Here is an 18,447-nt window from a genome sequence, read left to right as displayed (position 1 = left end):
CGCCCATGGCTCACGGCTCGCTGGTCACAACCCACTGTCCCCAACTTACAGCTCACTGCCTCCTGCCCACTGCCCATAACATAGAAATGACTCACAGAACACTGCCCATAATCAACAGCACACTGCACACTGCCCCTTGCCCACCGCCCACAATCCACTGTTCACAACCCACTGTCTACAAGCCAAAACACACCACCTCTGCCCACAGCTTGCTGCCCATAGCTTGTTGCCCACTTTCCACAGTTCACCGGCATTGCTCATTGACACTATCCGCAGCTCACCGCTCACTACCTGCAACCTGCCGCTTGCTGCCCACAGCTCAGTGCCCTCTTTCCACAGCTCACTGCCATTGTTCAGAAAGTGAACCGTTTCTGGTCACATATGAAAAGACGCAACTACATCATGCCTTTAACACTTAAAGGCTTTGTAAATATGAGCTACCATTGGAATCTGGACACTGCCGAGCGGTACTGTGGGCGCAGCGGTAGAGTACCAGAGATCCTGGTTCGATCTTGACTAAGGGCGCTGTCTATAATGAGTTTGTACATTCTCCCTGTGACCATGTGGGCTTTCTATAGGTGCTCTGGTATCATCCCACACTCTAATGATGTGCAGGCTTGTAGGTTAATTGGCTTCGGTAAAGTACAAATACTAATTTTCCCGAGTGTATAGGATTGTGTTAGTGTACGGGAATCGCTGGTTGGCACGGTAACGGTGGGCCAAAGGATCTGTTTCCGCGCAGTATCTCTAAACAAAACTAATTTATACTTTGCATACAACAGCTGACAAATCAATGTGATTTCCAGACAGATGAATTTTTAGTGATGTTGACTGAACTGTGGATAACTCACCAGCAATGTTCCAAAGGTGCAATTCAATCCAACTGAGTGAGGCGATGGTTCCTGGATTTAAGGTTTTTATCCAAAAGATGGTGCCTCCATCAGTACAACATTCCCCCACAATGCACTGGGGTATTAGGCCAAATCTGTGTGCTCATCTCGCCAGAACTTTCTGACATGGAAATGAGACCAGGGCTGACCTGTCTTAGAGTCTAGTCGGGCGTAACAAAAGGTGTGACACCTTTCAGGGTGAAGAAGGTTAATTCAGGACAAAATATGACCTGCTGATGATTGAAAAGTCCCTGATACATGAGTGATCTTTGATGTTATTTGGAGGTTAGAAGAACGAGGTGCCTCTTATTTAGCTGTGTTTTTGTGTGATCTGGTTTTGGTTGAATGATCTTTTGCTGGCTGAAGGGAGTTCTGAAGAGGCGTTCTGAATACTTGGTATTCCGTAACTTTCTTGCTGTGCTGAAGTAATACATTTTTCAGGCTGACCTTTCTGCTTCTCTTTCATAGTTTGCAACCTGATAATGAGAATTGGGATCGCCAACACTCCATGCATTCTGTAGGTTTTTCTTTGAAATTCCGTGTGTTTCCTCAGGTGACATTCAAATTGGGATGCTGGACCGGAAGGGGCAGTTGGAGGTTGAAGTAATTCGAGCACGAGGCCTCATTCAAAAACTAGGCTCTAAGTCGCTCCCTGGTAAGTCAGCCACACACCTGGTCTTTGGCACCCTCTGTATCACACTGGCTGCATGCAGTCTAAAGTAAGCCAATTTAGTTTACTCTCTTACTTATTCCCACATTTATAAGCCAGTAAGGAAATTTCACTGAGTGGGAAAAGTATCTGCAGAGAGACACCTCCGCCTGAGGTGATGAAACCTAAATTGACTGTTGTTAGAAGATTTTTCAGGCACACAAGGCACAAATAACTGAACGTTGCAACAATTAAAGAATAGCAAAAAGCAAGAAGTTGTGGCTTCAATTAAAAAAAGTTAAAGTTATCTTTTTCAATTTTCTTTTGCACGTTTGTCAACATAGTTGCCCTGAGGGCGCAAACAGCACAACCTGTCCCCTGTCCTCCATCCTGCAGACCAATGGCCAATGCTTAATGAAATTAGGTTGCATTTGGGAATTACTACAACACAGGAGGCCATTCGGCCCATTAGCCCAGGGCTGGGCAATTGCTCCCTTCCCTGCAGTTCTTTTCATCATAGGTCTGCAATATTTTATCTTGAAAATGAAACATAATTCCCTTTCCTTCAGTAATTTGTTTTTTGACTGAATGTTTTGATGAGATGGCACGAGGGTTGAATGGGACAGCTGAAGTGGCTTGTGGGACTTGCAACATGTGATTAAGTGCTCATCTGCAAGGATGAGGCCTTGGAATGGAAGACGCAGCAAAGGATAAGGAGCTAGCTCAGTTGCAGAAAATAGACTCATGAATATTTTTTTAGGAGGAAGGAGATCAGTAATGTTCTCCAGAGGCAGATGCCAAGTCTACTGATTTTCCCATTGTGTTTTAATAACAAGCATTTGAGTGTACCAGGGACAATCTCAAAATTTACAGGTGGTACAAAACTTGGAAGTCTGAATGGTGAGGAGGATATGGACAGTCCACCAGGATGGTAGACTCAAGGCACAAGACGTTTGGTGCATGAAGATATGCACTACGATATGGACAGTACAGCAGGAATAGCGGGAGCTGGGGGGTGTTATGTAAAGCTTGCAGATGGCAGGTAGATTGAGAATGTGGTTTTATAAGAGTGAGCGAAGGCAGGATGGTTTTGTTGAACCTGTACAAAGCATTGGTTTGGCTACACCTGGAGTATCATCTCTTCACCAAAGCACAGATGTAAAGGTACTAGAGATGCTGCAGGAAAGACTGAAGGGCCTGTCCCACTTGCGCGTCACGCAGGTGGCGAGCGCGTCATTTGCGCGTCACGCAGGTGGCGAGCGAGGATTTTGAGAATCTCCAAATCCTGGGGCGTCGCACGCTACCTCGCGTCACTGCCTACGCCACCACGTCTCACCACGCACCGTGCACGCGTAATGCATGCCATGCGCGCACCGTGCCGCTTAAATGATAAGCAAATAAGCCCAAGTGGAACAGGCCCTTTACGGGGACAGTTTCTGGGTGCGTTGTTACAGGGAAATGCCGGAGATGCTGGGATTGTCCCCCTAGTGGGGAAACAATGTATGGAAATATTTCAAGTGATGTGCAGTTTTAGCAGCTAGAATCTATTGCCATTGGCAGAAACATTGGAACCAAGTGGTCACATTTAGGTACTCGGTAAAAGAACAAAGAAATCACTTATTTGAGACAGCAGTGGTTAACATCTACAATACCTTTGTCTAGATTTCATGACGGAAATTGATCAGTGCTTGAAAGTAAAAAAAATAATCACAGGGCTGTCGGGAAAGGCATGGGAACTGCATGACACTAACAGAGACCCAGCAGAACCTGCAGGACCAAATTGCACTATTACTTGTCTGTGATTCAACACTCCATGAATTGGGTTTGTGTGTGTGTGTGTGTGTGTTTCAGCTTCCCTAACAAACATCAAGTGATATTGGTGATTATACAACTGTCCTCTTTTGTAAAAACAGGCAGCTTTTGAAGCAGAACAGTAATCTGGCCGGCAAGTTCCCTCCCCAGCTCTGAAGCTGAAAGTCAATCTGGAATAAACCACAGTCATAACTCGTAGGAATTTGATCTTAAAAGCATATGTTTATTCAGTCTTTAATTTCATCCTGTTGCAGCTCCTTATGTCAAAGTGTACCTGCTGGAGAATGGTGTTTGCATTGCCAAAAAGAAAACAAAAATTGCACGGAAAACACTTGATCCACTCTATCAACAGTCTTTGCCATTTGAAGAAAGCCCACAGGGTAAAGTCTTACAGGTGAGTATTATTCAGTATCTTAGTAAATTTGGCAAATTATTTCAGCAGGCTCTCAGGATGGTACCCACTACCTTTATAAAGCTTGGCCAACAAACCTTCTACCACTGGTATTACTCCATTTGAAATCACTCCAGGGTATCCCAAGTGCCACTCATAGGATAGGAACACGGTTACCTGTTATGACACATATCATTGTTGTAACCCTTACCATGTGTTATAGACAGTAAAGATTTGGATACGAATAAAGGAGATATGATTAGTAAGTTAGTAGATGACTTTAAAATGTGTGGTGTTGTTGATAGGAGGGTAATTTAAAGGGACAGAATGAAATTGATGAATTGGTTAAAATGGACAGACCATCAACAGATGAACTTAAACAAAAAGAACACCAATGCTGGAGTAACCCAGCGGGTCAGGCAGCATCTCAGACACTTCCTGTCCATTTTAGCCAATTCATCAATTTCATTCTGTACCTTTAAATGACCCTTCCCGACTCGAAACATCACCTATCAATGTTCTCCAAGGATGGTGCCTGACCCACCGAGTTACTCCGTCACTTTGTCTTTTTTTTGTAAACCAACATCTGCAGTTCCTTATTTCTAACAGCCCTGAGATGAAGCATTTTGCCAAACCTAGTGTGTATATTATAACTTCATGCAGAATCAGATCTTATACCAGTGAATCTATCAGTCCATTGCAATCATATTTATTGAATCACACAGCCCTGAAACAGGTCCTTCAGCCCAATAACTCCAGGCTGACCATCAAGTACCCATCTATACTATTCCCATTTACCACCACTAGGTTGCTTGACTTTCTATGCTTTGGCGATTCAAGTGCTCTTCTAGAAAGATATTTCATGTTGTGAGAGCACCTGCTTCGACTGCCTTCTCAAGCAGTGCATTCAGATTCAGTGCAACGATTCACTTGGTGAAAAAAAAATCTTCATCTCCTCTAGCCCACTTATCCCTAGGAGAAATGCAAGACCAGTTTATTTTCACAGATAATGTTAGGTGCCTGGAACAAGCCATCAGGGGAGGCGGCAGGAGCAGTAAGCAATGTTTTAGAGGCATTTGGGAAAACACATGAACAGGCTGGGAATAGAGAGTTACAGACCATGGGTGGAGTTAGATTGGCATCGTGATCGGTGCAGGCATGTTGGGCTGAAGGGCCTGTTTCCGTGCTGTACTGTTCTACATTCTATGTCCTCACCTTCAATCACAGTGGCGCAGCGAAAGAGTGTCTGCCCTAGAGCGCCAGAGACCCGGGTTCGATCCTGACTATAGGTGCTGCCTGTATGGAGTTTGTACGTGCTCCCCATGTCCTGCGCGGGATTTCTCCAGGAGCTCCAGTTTCTGCCCACACTGCAAAGCCGAAGGGCCTGTTTCCATGCTGTATCTCTAAACTAAACTAAACGATACCCTCTGGGGGGGAGGGGGGGGGGGCTTCAATCTGTGCTCGCTAATCTATATACAATGTGATTACTGAAAAGTTGTGACAGAATATTTATCATTGTCAATCAAGTGAAGTTATCTGCATAACATACAGTACCATTTCCTCATTTGTTGCTTTATTATTTTACAGGTGATAGTATGGGGAGATTATGGCCGAATGGACCACAAGTGTTTTATGGGCGTGGCACAGATCCTACTGGAAGAGCTTGACCTTTCCAGCATGGTCATTGGCTGGTACAAACTGTTCCCAACATCTTCACTGGTGGACCCCACCTTGACACCACTGACTCGTAGAGCTTCCCAATCATCTCTTGAGAGTTCGACTGGATCTCCCTGTATAAGGTCGTAATGATTTCCAAAATAAATCACCAAACAGGCAGAAATCAGACGCTGACCACAAATATGATCAAACTGCTGCTGGAGCCAGACAACCACCTTTGTTTTGCCAACGGCACTGTTTCAAACAACAATAGGGCTTCATCAATCCTAAAAATGACATACATATGTGAATGTATTTCTGTATGTATGCTGGCATGAACTGGCACACGCACACTGCATTAAATCTGAATGGAAAATGGTGATCAGTGAGATTCACTGACTATATGTAGGAGGCTAATTGAAGGAGACCAGTACTCTGACCTAAAAAAAAAAAGAGCTTTAGCCACATACTGGAAAGTATCAAACTCGGATTAAAATTTTGAATTGTTCATTAACATTTCTATAGAAATGACAAACAGTGTTACCTTTCTGCTCTTACATTTTGTTTCCTTGCACACACTTCTTCCACTGCTGTCTGCTCACTGAAGCCTCACGAAATGCTGGTGTTTGTTTTCTCTGCTGGTGGCAGAGTCCATGCCCGTGACCCGAGGCCAGTGGTATATTTCTGTGAGCAATACGAATGGTATTCAACAATTACAGACTTTATGCAGATAATGTCAGTGTGTGGATATCATTGGCTCCCAATCAAAAACATAACATTGATTGCAATTTAGCGACAGAGAGGATTTCAGATTCAGAACTGATTCAGAGCAGAACTCGTTATATTTCTAAACAGAAGACTTTCAAGTGTTGTTTGTCATTTGCCATATAATTGCCATTGCTTCTCTCTTTGTGAAACAGGCACATGTTTGCATTTTGAATTAATAATTTTTATGTTTTCTGATGTTTTGCATGAAAACAATGTTTTGAAACTGCTGTCAGTGCTGGGGACTGTGAAAAGCAACTTCAGTTGTGGTATTCTGCAGAGATTGTGGCACTAAACTGTTCCTTGTAATGCAGTTCTCTTCCAATAATTACAGTTGAGATAAATGCTGTATAAAATTGTACATTTGACTGCCTAAAGTGTTGGCCAATAATGGACGGAGCATAAGCTGTTTGAGCAGTACCTGAGACTTTTCCTGGATGTTTGTGTCAATTGGCAATCTGAGCTGATCTGACAGAGCATGAAGATTGCTGGACGTTCTGGTTGAAAACACCGTAATAATTTTATATCTGATTTTAGCTAACTTTATTTCAGGATTACTGCAAGAACAATTATTTTTAACAGTGAAATGCATTCCTTTTGGAAGAAAGGCAAACTTTTGATTGCTTTTTTTAGAAAAAAAAAACTTTTTTTTTTCTGAGTCCCATAGTACGTGAAGCCCCATGTGTATGTTACATCCATGAGGTGCAGTGATTCTTCCTCCTCCTGCTCCCGAGGCCACTTTGAGTTTCTGATCACTGATGTGGAGCGGCATGACCCTGGGCCAGTTCACCTGCTGCATGCACGTTTTGTAGGGGAGGGTGGGGAGGGTGGTGGGGACAGAACACAGGAGTTTGTATGTGTGTTAGTTCCACATAGGCCAGCTTGTAAGTTGCATGTACTTGTACAGTTTGCTTGTTAATTAATATATGGAGATTACAAAAAAGAAATCAAAGCCATTTGTTTCTGCTATAGACTTATTGCTGATTTTAACAAGCCTCAGGTTTGGCAGTGGATGTCCACTGAAAGATTTTTTTTGTACCCTATCTGGCAAATAATTGCTGATGCAGTGCAGAAAAGCACCTTATTGGCCTTGACGTGGACTCTTACTGTGGGGTTTTAGCAGCCTTGTGTATACTCAGTTTTGAATTCAAGGTAATTTGCCTGCACGGAGTGAATTGTCTCATTTAAATTGGCCAGCACTTTGTTTGTGTTCCCATAATGTAGAATAAGACTGTTTGCTGCTCGACCTGCTGAGCAGGAAGAATTAAAACACTGGTTTGCTACACCTTTAGGTTGTATTCGATTTGTTGTGGCCAAATTCAGCTGGTTGGGTGGTATCTTTCTAATGGCAACAGTTGTCTAAACACTCCCCTGTGCTTTTAAATGAACCTCAGACATATGTTATGTAAACAACATGTTTAATAAAAGTTACTTTTCATGTCAATTTTAGATTTCTTTTTCCCCCCCGTATTCAAACTGAGCTTAATATGTATGGAGTCAAGAAGAACATTGACAGGTAACAATAAGCAAAGTAAAAGATAGTGAGGAAAAATATAAATGGCAAATAATATTGGATAACATTGAGTTGAATGAATGCCTGAATGATGATGCAACAGAGACATTGTCATTGGCACTGGATGATGAATGATGGTGTATCAGAATTAACAGATCAGTACATGGATATTAATGCAGCTGAATGAAGGCTAAATGAACGATATAACTGACAAAAAGGCATACAATCAATGAATGGGTCAATGGAGTAAATGATATTGTTCCATACTTACTTATTGGTAATTAGCACTCAGGATGTGTTCCTGGGCATGGGATTAACAACTAAATAAGATCAAAAACGGGTCAGAATGCTACTTATGCCAAATGGGGATTTGTTATAGAACATAATCGGCATAGGGCAGCATGGTGGCGGAGTGGGAGAATTGCTACCTTTCAGTTTCAGAGATCCTGGGTTTGATCCTGACTACACGTGCTGTCTGTATGGAATTTGTACCTTCTCACCGTGACCTGCGTGGGCTTTCTCTGGGAGTTCCGGCTTCTTCCCACACGGCAAAGGTTTGCAGGTTAATTGACTGGGTAAAATTGCAAATTGTCCCTAGTGTGGGCAGGATAGTGTTAGTGTGCAGAGATTGTTGTTCGGCATGGACCCGGTGGGCCGAAGGGCCTGTTTCTGAGTCCTTTCCCTAAACTAAACTAAAATGGAACAGTACTGCACAGGGACAGTCCTTTGGCACGCGATGTTTGTGTTGAACATGACGCCAAGTTAAACAGATCTCATCTGCCTGTACATGAATCATATCCCTTTATTCCTTGCAATTCCATGTGCCTGTCTAAAAGCCTCGCTGACAACATTATGTTCCTATTCATCAGCTTTTAATAGGGGCTTCTTTGAGGATATAATTATTAATAAAAAATACAATAGCAATACCAAATACAGTGTAAACTGCAAAAAAAAAGGACTTTAAAAATATAATCAGAGCAGCGTTAGAAGCAAGAGAAGTGGAAGAAGCTACGGCTGGAGAGGATGAGCCAAAGGGATAGAGACAGATTGTGATTCATTCTTTGTGAATATCCAGGGTTAAGTGCCTTACCTGCCTGGTCCTCCCACAGAGGACCTCTTTGCAGCAGAAGCTATTGTCAACTCTCTTTGAGGAGACACATTCCCAACCTGGGCCATACTTTGGGCACTCTGTATTTCAATAGGCTGCTCTGACTGTATTTAAACCCATCTCCCAGCTCTGATTTCATCACTTAAGTCAATAGGAAGCACTTAAATCATTGCTAACTATCTTACAGATTAGCTTTAGTGTAAATATAATGTGTTTAACATGGATTTATGCAGTGGACCAGAACAATTGGTGAGTGCCGTGAATTGTGCACAAAGCAACACAAGGTGCTGGAGTAACTCAGCAGGTCAGGCAGCATCCCTGGAGAACATGGATACGTGACGTTTCACAGAGTGCTGGAGTAACTCAGCAGGTCAGGCAGCATCCCTGGAGAACATGGATACGTGACGTTTCACAGAGTGCTGGAGTAACCCCGCAGGTCAGGCAGCATACCTGGAGAACATGGATAGGTGACATTTTGGGACGTTTCTTCAGACATGAATTGTTCCTTGCAGGGGTCCTTCTTCATGTACTGGTCCATATTGATATAGTCCAGCCCGTAGAGACACTTGGTGAACTTTCCTTGGCCCTGCAACAATAACAAATGTGTTCCCTTTGACCAGGCAGCAATGACATCTGCATTCTCTCCAGCTGGACAACAATGACATTTTATGTTCTCATTGGCAAAGATAGTCCTTCCTGACTAGGTAGTGCAAGCAGAACGCAAGGAGTGATCGCCAGTCAGCAGGTGAGTTGTGGCCATTTTACTGTGTTGGACGTGTTATATCTCCCCGGGATCGGGAGCCTTACAGCGGGACAACGCTGTGTGTTGGACACTTGTGAAAAGAACTGCTGTTGTCAAAGGGTTTGGATATTCATGAATTAATGGCAGGAGGTAAGCATTGGATCACTGAATTGGAGACGACTGGATTAATCCATGATGGTACTACTGAACTAAAGAATGTAAAACTGAGTGCAGCATCTAGATCAATCAGGCATGACACCGTTGACCAGCTGGATATAAAACTGAGTGAATGAGCTCAGTTGGTGAATGAGGATAGCAGAGTGAATATAGGTGACAGCACTCAGTTCAAGTCATAATTATAAGCCATGGTGAAGGAAATAGACCGTTCGGGCAACAATTTGCCAGATTGGAATTGCTTTGCATTTAGTGAACTGGACATACCAATATAAAGTGGATGGTTCAACTGCCCCGACCGCGGGAGAATAACGAGGATGAAAATTATACTTTATTGCCTTCCATCACAGTGAGGAATGTGGAATCCATTGCGGTGGATGTTTATGTTAACTTTGTGTTTATGTCATGGTGTGTCTTGTTGCTTTTTTTTAGTGTGTTTGTATGCTAATTCGAGTTTCACTGTCCCTTAATTGGTACATGTGACAATGAACAGACCGTTGAACCTTTGAAAAACAAGAGTTTGGAGCAAAATTAGACCATTCAGCCATTTGCATCTACCCGATCTATTCCTCTCATGATTTGATACACCTCTATAAGATCATCCCTCATCCTCCTGTGCTCCTGCGAATAGAGTCCTAGCCGACTCAACCTCTCCCTATAGCTCAGATCCTCGAGTCCTTGAAAATCTTCTCTGCACACTTTCTAACTTGACAACATCTTTCCTATAACATGGTGCCCAGAACTGAACACAATACTCTAAAATGCGGCCTCGCCAACATCTTGTACAACTGCAACATGACCTCCAAACTTCTATACTCAATGACTGATGAAGGCCAATGTGCCAAAAGTCTATTTGCCCACCCCATCTGAAAAAATATGAAGCGGGACCTCCCACCACTAACTTCTTCCCCGGCAATACGTGGAATCCAGTGTGAAAATGTGAGTTGTACCTTTGCGATACCAATCTCCATACTCCATGTCCATGGTTGTTAAACTAATTTGAAACAAATGGAATATAGAATCCTCTGCTGTGTAGAATTTAGAGAATTGCTTTATTTTCAAGTCAGTGATTTGTTCGGGCCTGAGCAGTGATCGGCACAAATGTGAACCAGTAGTCTGAGCATTTATAGAGAGTGATGTCTCATCTGTGGGAATAGGGAGCAAATCCCACTCTTTGACTGTACTTGACTTACATATAGTCTATTAGTAATCTTCCTCTCTCAGATCCTGCACCACAGTGCTGGAGATTCTAAATTTCTTCTGAACGATTCTACAAGTATATTAAGAGTAAAATAGTAGATAGAGAGAGAATAGGTCCTCATGAGGATAAATCTGATTATGCATGGAAACGGCAGAGGCTCAAATTCTCTTCTGTATTTGCTATGGAGAAGGACATGGATGCTAATGAGTTTAAGGGAAGAAACACTGATATTCTAGGGGACGTATTGGAAGCCTTAGGGTGGATAAATCCTCAGAGCCTAACTTGGTGTATCCTGGGATGTTATAGAGTACAAGGGAGGAGATTGCAGGGGCCTGTCAGAGATTATTCTATCTCTGTTAACCGTGGGTGAGGTACTGGAAGAGTAGCGGTTAGCTAATATGATGCCTTTATGTAAGAAAGAGTGGAGGAAAGCCAGGAAACTTGCATTGATGATGGAAAAATTATTGAAAGGGATTCTTAAACACGGGATTTATTTGCATTTGGAAAGACACGGATGGATTAGTGGGAGTCAGTCTGGCTTTGTGCCTGGGAAATCCTGTCCAATCAAACTGATTGATGTTTTTGATGAGATGATGGAAAGGATTGACGATGGCAGGTTGGTAAATGTCCACGTGGACTTTAGCAAGGCCGTTAACAAGGTCTCACATAGTGGGTTATCCAAAAGATTAGAACACATGGTATCCGGAGTGAGCTGACGAATTGGATATAAAATTGGCCTGGTGGTAGGAGGCAGAAGGTGATGATCAAGGCTTGTTTTTCTAATTAGAAGACAGAGTGATGAGGAAGGTATATAGCATGCTTGCCTTCATTAGCCAAGGCATTGAGTCCAAGAGCTGGCCAGTTATATAGTTGCACATAACTGGATAGGCTGCACTTTTTTTACATGTTCTAAATCTATTGAACTGAACAATTTAAAAAATAATGCATTAAAAATTTACATGATCGTTAAATTCTGCTCACATGTACATTGCTTTTCCTATTAGAAAGCGTGAAATTGGATAAATACACCATCAAATTGTCTGTCCAAATTCTTGGAATTTATCTATCTGATTGTGCCACCTCCACTGGCAGTAAGTTCCGGATACCAAATGGCCTCTTTGAAAAATACTTTTCCCTTAGATCCCCTGTAAAACTCTCTTTCCTCTCCTTAAAAAAGGCCCTCTAGTTTTTAATACCATGAAAATAAAATTCTGACTACCCTATCATTGCCACTCATAATTTTATGCAGCTGTATGTTTGGTCACCCTTCAGCCTCCTTAGTTTCAGTGAAAGGCCAATCGATCCAATATCCCCCCCCCCCCATATTTAAAGTTCTCCAAAACGGGCAACATGTGTGGTGAATCCCTCTGCACTCTTCCCAGTGCAAACAAACACCTCCTATATTGCAGTGACCAGAACTGCACACAAAACTCCCAAGTAGGGTCTAACTTGAAGGACTGGTCTTGCTCACTCTGTGAACAGGGAGAAGGTTTAGACTTTACTTCAAAGACATCGCACGAAAACGGGCCCTTCGGCCAACGAAAGTGGGCGAGGTGCCCACCAGGACGATCCTATACACTAGGGACAATGTGCAATTTACAGAAACCAATTAACCTACTATCCTGTACGTCTTTGGAGTGTGGGAGTAAATGGGACGACCCGGCGAAAACCCATGTGATCACAGGGAGAAGGTACAAATGATGTTCAGACAGCACCCGCAGTCAGGATCAAACCCGGGTCTGTGGTGTACGTCACCAGAGACTCTACCGTTGCACCACCTAAGGTTGTTTTCGAAGGAGCTTAGAATCCTGACAAATGGCGGGCATGGCAACGTGGATCACCAAATTGACTACTCAGAAAGAGTAGACTTTAGTGGAATCCAGCTCCTTGCTATTAATAGATAAAAGGCTCTACAGGAAGAGTTTAAGTGAGACTGGGGTGAAGGAGATCCTGAAACCAAGTCCAATGCCATTGGGAAGTGGAACCGGTGCAGAGGCCTTGCTGGGTGAGTTCACTCTGCTCCGTGTCCCGAGTTGGGGTGAAGTGATGATATGTGCAGTTTCATCATACTCAGTAATTTACTGAGACCTTCCTCATGGATAAAACATCTGGCTTCATAGACAGCTTGACATGTTGCAGCTTTCCTTACAAGCCATGAGATCAACAACTTCACAAAATGGCTTTTATCAATTACTCCTACTCTGGACTGATTTTCTGTTTATCACCAGTTCACCCCTTCCTCTTTTATATTATTCAATCCCTACAGATTTTGTCCTCCCATAGCAACTCCCTATTGTTCTTTACTCACCTTTCATCCAACCCACCCCCCTCTCCCCCATTATTTCTCTGACTTCAAACTTACACTGTCCCAAATATGTCATAGTTTGGACGAAAGGCAATCAGCCTGAAACCTTCACTCTTTCCATATTTGCTGCCTGACCCGCTGAACATCTCCTACATTGACTTCACTCTTCTCGTACCTGCAGTTGTTTCTTTCCCCAGCCCAGCTGTTGGACTTTAGACTTTGGAAATGGCACAAAAACATGGCGGCGCTCCGAAATGTAAATTATATGCAAAACGATTTTCACTGCGCAGTTGAATATGTGACAAATAACACACCATTGCCCCAGGTTTTGCTGACCCTGTAATTACTACCAGAAGCAAATTCAGCTTCTGGGGATTTCATTTACAGTCCTGTCAATAATCTCTTCTAATCTCGCAACAAACAATCTTCTGGATGAACTCAGTGGGTCGAGCAGCATATGTGGGTGGAATGGAACGACCCATATTTCAGGTCGAAACCCGCTTCATAGTCGAATCTCGCTTTGGAATTGCTTGGTTTGCATTAGTTTGCAAGACTGTTCATCTTGCTTAATGTGCTATTAGAAAGTCACAATTTTTCACATTATCTGCAAAGTTTCTGCTGGGGTCATTGAAAGGCAGTCAAATGTTGATGAGCATAACCCACATTTTCTTGTCCTGCTTTGAGCTTACAATAAGAAGATTGGACTATTGAGTTACCTCACATGTGATTAAAATTTAGATCCACTAAAGAAAAGATCCCACCAGAATATAACACTAAAGTAAATATGCCCCATTAAATGTGCTTAACTGGCGGCCTCTTGTGTGTTTGCTGCAGTGATGATGGTTGATGAAAATGAGTTTCCAATTTGTTAAAGTGGTCCTGGATGTAATGTTGACAAGACTGAGAGTGAAGTGAATTGATAGTAAAGAAATTTGGCAGAGCATTTATTGTCACTGTTGGATTTGATGACTCCAATAGTGGCAGTTTCACTCGCAAATGCCTGGACAGAGATTTGTTTGCAAGTCTTTGGTGCAATTCCCTCAGCTTGCTACACGCTAATGTTAAATGGATTATGCTTCCAAACGGTGGGCTTTTTGGTCATCGGTGCTGGCTCTGATCTGTTCTGTGCCTTGTCATACCTCTAGTTCCAGTCTCCCCTAACGCTCAGTCTGAAAAAGGGTTTTGATCCAAACCGTCACCTATTCCTTTTCTACAGAAATGCAGCCTGACCCACTGAGTTACTCCAGTATTTTGCATCTATCTTTGATCTACCTCAGGCCTCATCTTCTTTTCTGTGAGGCCTTGTCGTTTGCAGTTGTATTCCTGGGGTCAGGGATCGAGCCATAGAACAGATGCAGTATTTTGGTGACGAGAATATGTAATGTTATTGATTTTACTTCTGTAGTCTGATATAATCTCATACCCATTATTCCTGTTGCCACAAAACTCAGACAGGTACACTGACAGTAAAGCCATTGAGAGATGTGAGCAAATGGATATGGTATCACAGCGAGTGTGGATGAGGCTTGTTTCAGTGCTATATGATTCGATGATGAGCATTGCTGTTGTCAATGAGGTACAGTCAAAGTCACAACAGTGTGTGCTGAGGGTCTTGAGGTAACATTACCAAGCCCTGTGTGTTGCTACCAAACTGCACCTGCATTCACTGAAGCCACAATGGAGGATTGAGCCATGTTGGCAGGATCATGCCTGAACTCCCACCCCACGGAGCTCTGTGCCAAGCTGAAGTCTACAACATACTCTGTGGTTTATTACCAGAAGGCCCAGCTTGGCAGGTTCTGTGGCGTTAACAGATGCTCCTTCTGCTGAGACAGCCAGCTCTGCAGTTCCCCGAACAGGACAGGCCGGCACCTCACGACAGCCTCCAGCACTGCTGCCAGCAGCCACGATCACCCCCTCACTCCCTGCATGAGTCAAGTGGACGTGGGAGAGAAATGATGCCGGCCTGTGCGGCCTTGTCAAAGCAGAGTGATTACACAAGGCTGCCTCCAAACACCTTTCTGCCCGAGATAGATACAAAGTGTTGGAGTAACTCAGCGGGTCAGGCAGCATCTCTGGAGAAAAAGGATGGGTGACGTTTTGGTATCGGAACCCTTCTTCAGACTTCAGCACTTTGTGTAAGAAGGAACTGCAGATGCTGGTTTAAACCAAAGATAGACACAAAAAGCTGGAGTAACTCGGCGGGTCAGGCAGTATCTCTTGACAGAAGGAATGGGTAACGTCACCCATTCCTTCTCTCCACAGATTCTGCCTGTCCCGCTGAGACACTCCAGCTTTTTGTGTCCATCTCCAGCACTTTGTGTCTATCTTGGGTATAAACCAGCACCTGCAGTTCGTTTCTACACACTTCTTCGCCTGACACAGTCTGTGATGAGAACAGGCCATTCTGCCCATGACCTCCTCAGCGCTCACTGTTCACTACGGATCTGACCCCAAAGCATGTTCACCCACCTTCGACAAAATAATCATGATTCCAGTATTTGTATCCTGGAACTTGGGACACTAGCTGGACTGTGCCTTCACTTATTCCATATCCATTGTGAGACCCCATTACAGCAGGAGAATGGAATGTACAGCAAGTTGTAAATGTTCTTGGAAATCACAAGTAATAAAATAACGTAAATCTTGAACCTGATAGAAAGTCTATATATGTACTTCAGCCATGTCTAATCATGTCAACAGTCAATCACATCTTAAGACACAATATTGATTTCAGTGCTAATGTGGGCAGAATAAGATGGTAGTGTGCTGAAAATCATAATGATTAATTTAACCCCTTTAGCCAGTTCACTGCCTCTTCGCTGGGGCCCTGGGAATGGACAACATTGGACAAGATGAGGAGCAATATTTTCACCAAGAGTGTAGTGAACCTGTAGAATTCTTCACCACAGAAGGCCCTAGAGACCAAATCAATGTATGTTCTGCGAGGAAATGCATTTCTTAATGCTAATGGATTCAAGGGACAGTGGGGAAGTGACAGGAATGGATAATCAGCCATTATCACATTGCTTTATTTTCCATGTTTCCATTTGTAGATGTAAACCGGTTATGGGATGTTAGTTAAAGTATTTTAGTTTAGTCTAGTTTAGTTTAGTTTAGAGATGCAGCGTGGAAACAGGCCCTTCGGCCCGCCGAGTCCACGCCGACCAGCGCTACCCATTCACCAGTTCTATCCTACAAACACGAGGGACAATTTACAGAAGCCAATTAACCAACAAATCTGTATGTCTCTGGAGTGTGGGAGGAAACCAGAACACATGGGGAACCCCCACGCAGGTCCCAGGTACAAACTCCGTACAGACAAAGCACCCGTAGTCAGGATCTCTGGCGCTTATATTAAGGCAGTAACTCTACCGCTGCACCACTGTGTCGCCCTAAACTCCTGAACCTCATTGTAACATACATTGTCCCCCAGAAGGGGGAGATGCAATATCCTTGTGATATCGGCTTTTACCCAACACGGTAAATCAATAAAAGTCAAGTTCCAATGGATGTCGCGACGGTACACAATTCCCTGGTCAATATAACATGCAGATACTGCCGGCTGCAGCTCTGTGCCTCTTTCATGTGTGTTCACTGAGGATGTTGGTTGCATCGTCCTCGGCTTCTATGCAGATAAAAGTGACAATCTTTCCCGTGAAGCTGGTGATGGATGAATAGCCACAGTGCTGCGGTGTTGTCGGGGGCTGGTGTGAATTCAAGGGGTCTGACTTACCAACACGTGGGGTGGGGGGGTATGGAGGTGTGTAGGGGAATTGTGGAAGTAACCTCAATAGGATGTCACAGTGCCCGGGTCCAGCCAGAGTCGGTCGCAGGGCAGCAACAGGTCGGCAGCCGGTGCCAGCCTCCCTGCCCCGCCACCCCGTTCCACCAGTCGGTATATCCGTGCGTGATGTGACCGCGGCCTCGGCTACACTCGCCGCTGAGGACGGAGTGAGTTGCAGAGACGAGCACACAGTTCAGTTCAACAGTGCGCTGCTCCTCTCAGAGATCGGCGCTCTATCCCAAATAAGGATTGTATTATAGTCATTGGAAAATGTGGTGTCTTAGATGATTTGGTGATTTTGTATTATGATGTGTTACCGCAGTTTTCGTTCGTCAATAATATTTTGCATCCTGTTTTTAAGAAGGAACTGCAGATGCTGGAGAATCGAAGGTTACACAAAAAAGCTGGAGAAACTCAGCGGGTGCAGCAGCATCTATGGAGCGAAGGAAATATGCAACGTTTCGGGCCGAAACCCTTCTTCAGAATTTTGCATCCTAATTGAATACATTATTTTTTTTTTTTTATACGAGCGGCGCTTGAATGTTGCAGAAGGGATTAACGCCCCAGAGAGGAGAAACTGTTTAAGAAGGAACTGCAGATGCTGGAAAATCGAAGGTAGACAAAAATGCTGGAGAAACTCAGCGGATGAGGCAGCATCTATGGAGCGAAGGAAATAGGCGCTCCTTTCCTTCGCTCCATAGATGCTGCCTCACCCGCTGAGTTCCTCAAGCATTTTTGTCCACGGAGGAGAAAATGTGCTGTCCACTCAGTGAATTATAGTCATAGTCACACAGTGTGGAAATAGGCCCACACCGCCAAACATGTCCCATCTACACTCGTCTCACCCGCTTGCGCTTCCTAGCCACGTATCTATCTGAATGTGTCTGAAACGGTAAGATCGTACCTGCCTCGACTACCTCCCCTGACAGCTTGTTCGATACACCAACCATCCTTTGTGTGAAAAAGTTACCAGCCAGAGTACAATTTAATCTCTCTCCCTCCCCCTCCCCTATTCTGGGCAAGACACTGTGCGTCCAACCGATCTATTCCTCTCATGATTTGGAATAAATCAGCATTATTAGAGTTCCCCCAGTATATGGAGACACAAAAGGTCCCAGATTGCGGGTCGCGCTGCGGGAATCCCTGTGTCCTTGGCCACTCAGGCAAGAAGTGGTGGCAACTGAAGGAGCTCAACGCTGTGAGTTTAGGAGCGGGCTTCATGAGTCGGTCAGCCGGCAACGCAGGGGAGCGCAGGTCGGTCGGGGGCAGACTGACTGACTGACTGACTGACTGGTCGCCGGACGGACCAGTGGGGAAGGCGGCAACTGCGGGGCCATTCAGCTCCCCACCATCAGCGGGCCGGAATACAGCAGACTAGTCGCGTATGTTTGCAGCCCTGTCTCTCAGCCCACTCTCCCTCAACTCCCTCCAGGGATAGAAAGCAGGGGAGTATC

The 18,447-nt window shown here is 44.1% G+C and overlaps 1 protein-coding gene across 8 annotated transcripts in view; it reads left to right on the top strand.

Moving 5' to 3' along the window:
* Positions 1–8,558, top strand: part of LOC129697485 (regulating synaptic membrane exocytosis protein 1-like) — a 384,892-nt gene extending 376,334 nt beyond the window's left edge. For 5 of the 8 annotated variants that reach the window (XM_055636107.1, XM_055636105.1, XM_055636102.1 and 2 more), the window contains 3 exons: positions 1,444–1,545; positions 3,606–3,745; positions 5,330–8,558. In XM_055636107.1, coding sequence (XP_055492082.1) covers positions 1,444–1,545; positions 3,606–3,745; positions 5,330–5,548 — 461 coding nt within the window. In that variant the 3' untranslated portion in view covers positions 5,549–8,558. The remainder of the gene's footprint in view (positions 1–1,443; positions 1,546–3,605; positions 3,746–5,329) is intronic. The other 3 variants (XM_055636108.1, XM_055636106.1, XM_055636104.1) reach the window with 2 other exon arrangements.
* Positions 8,559–18,447: the final 9,889 nt, after the last annotated feature.

This window comes from Leucoraja erinacea, chromosome 5, assembly GCF_028641065.1.
Source record: "Leucoraja erinacea ecotype New England chromosome 5, Leri_hhj_1, whole genome shotgun sequence".
Lineage (NCBI taxonomy): Eukaryota > Metazoa > Chordata > Chondrichthyes > Rajiformes > Rajidae > Leucoraja > Leucoraja erinaceus.
The sequence above is the reverse complement of the archived record's forward strand: the minus strand, read 5'-3'. Positions and strand labels throughout refer to the sequence as shown.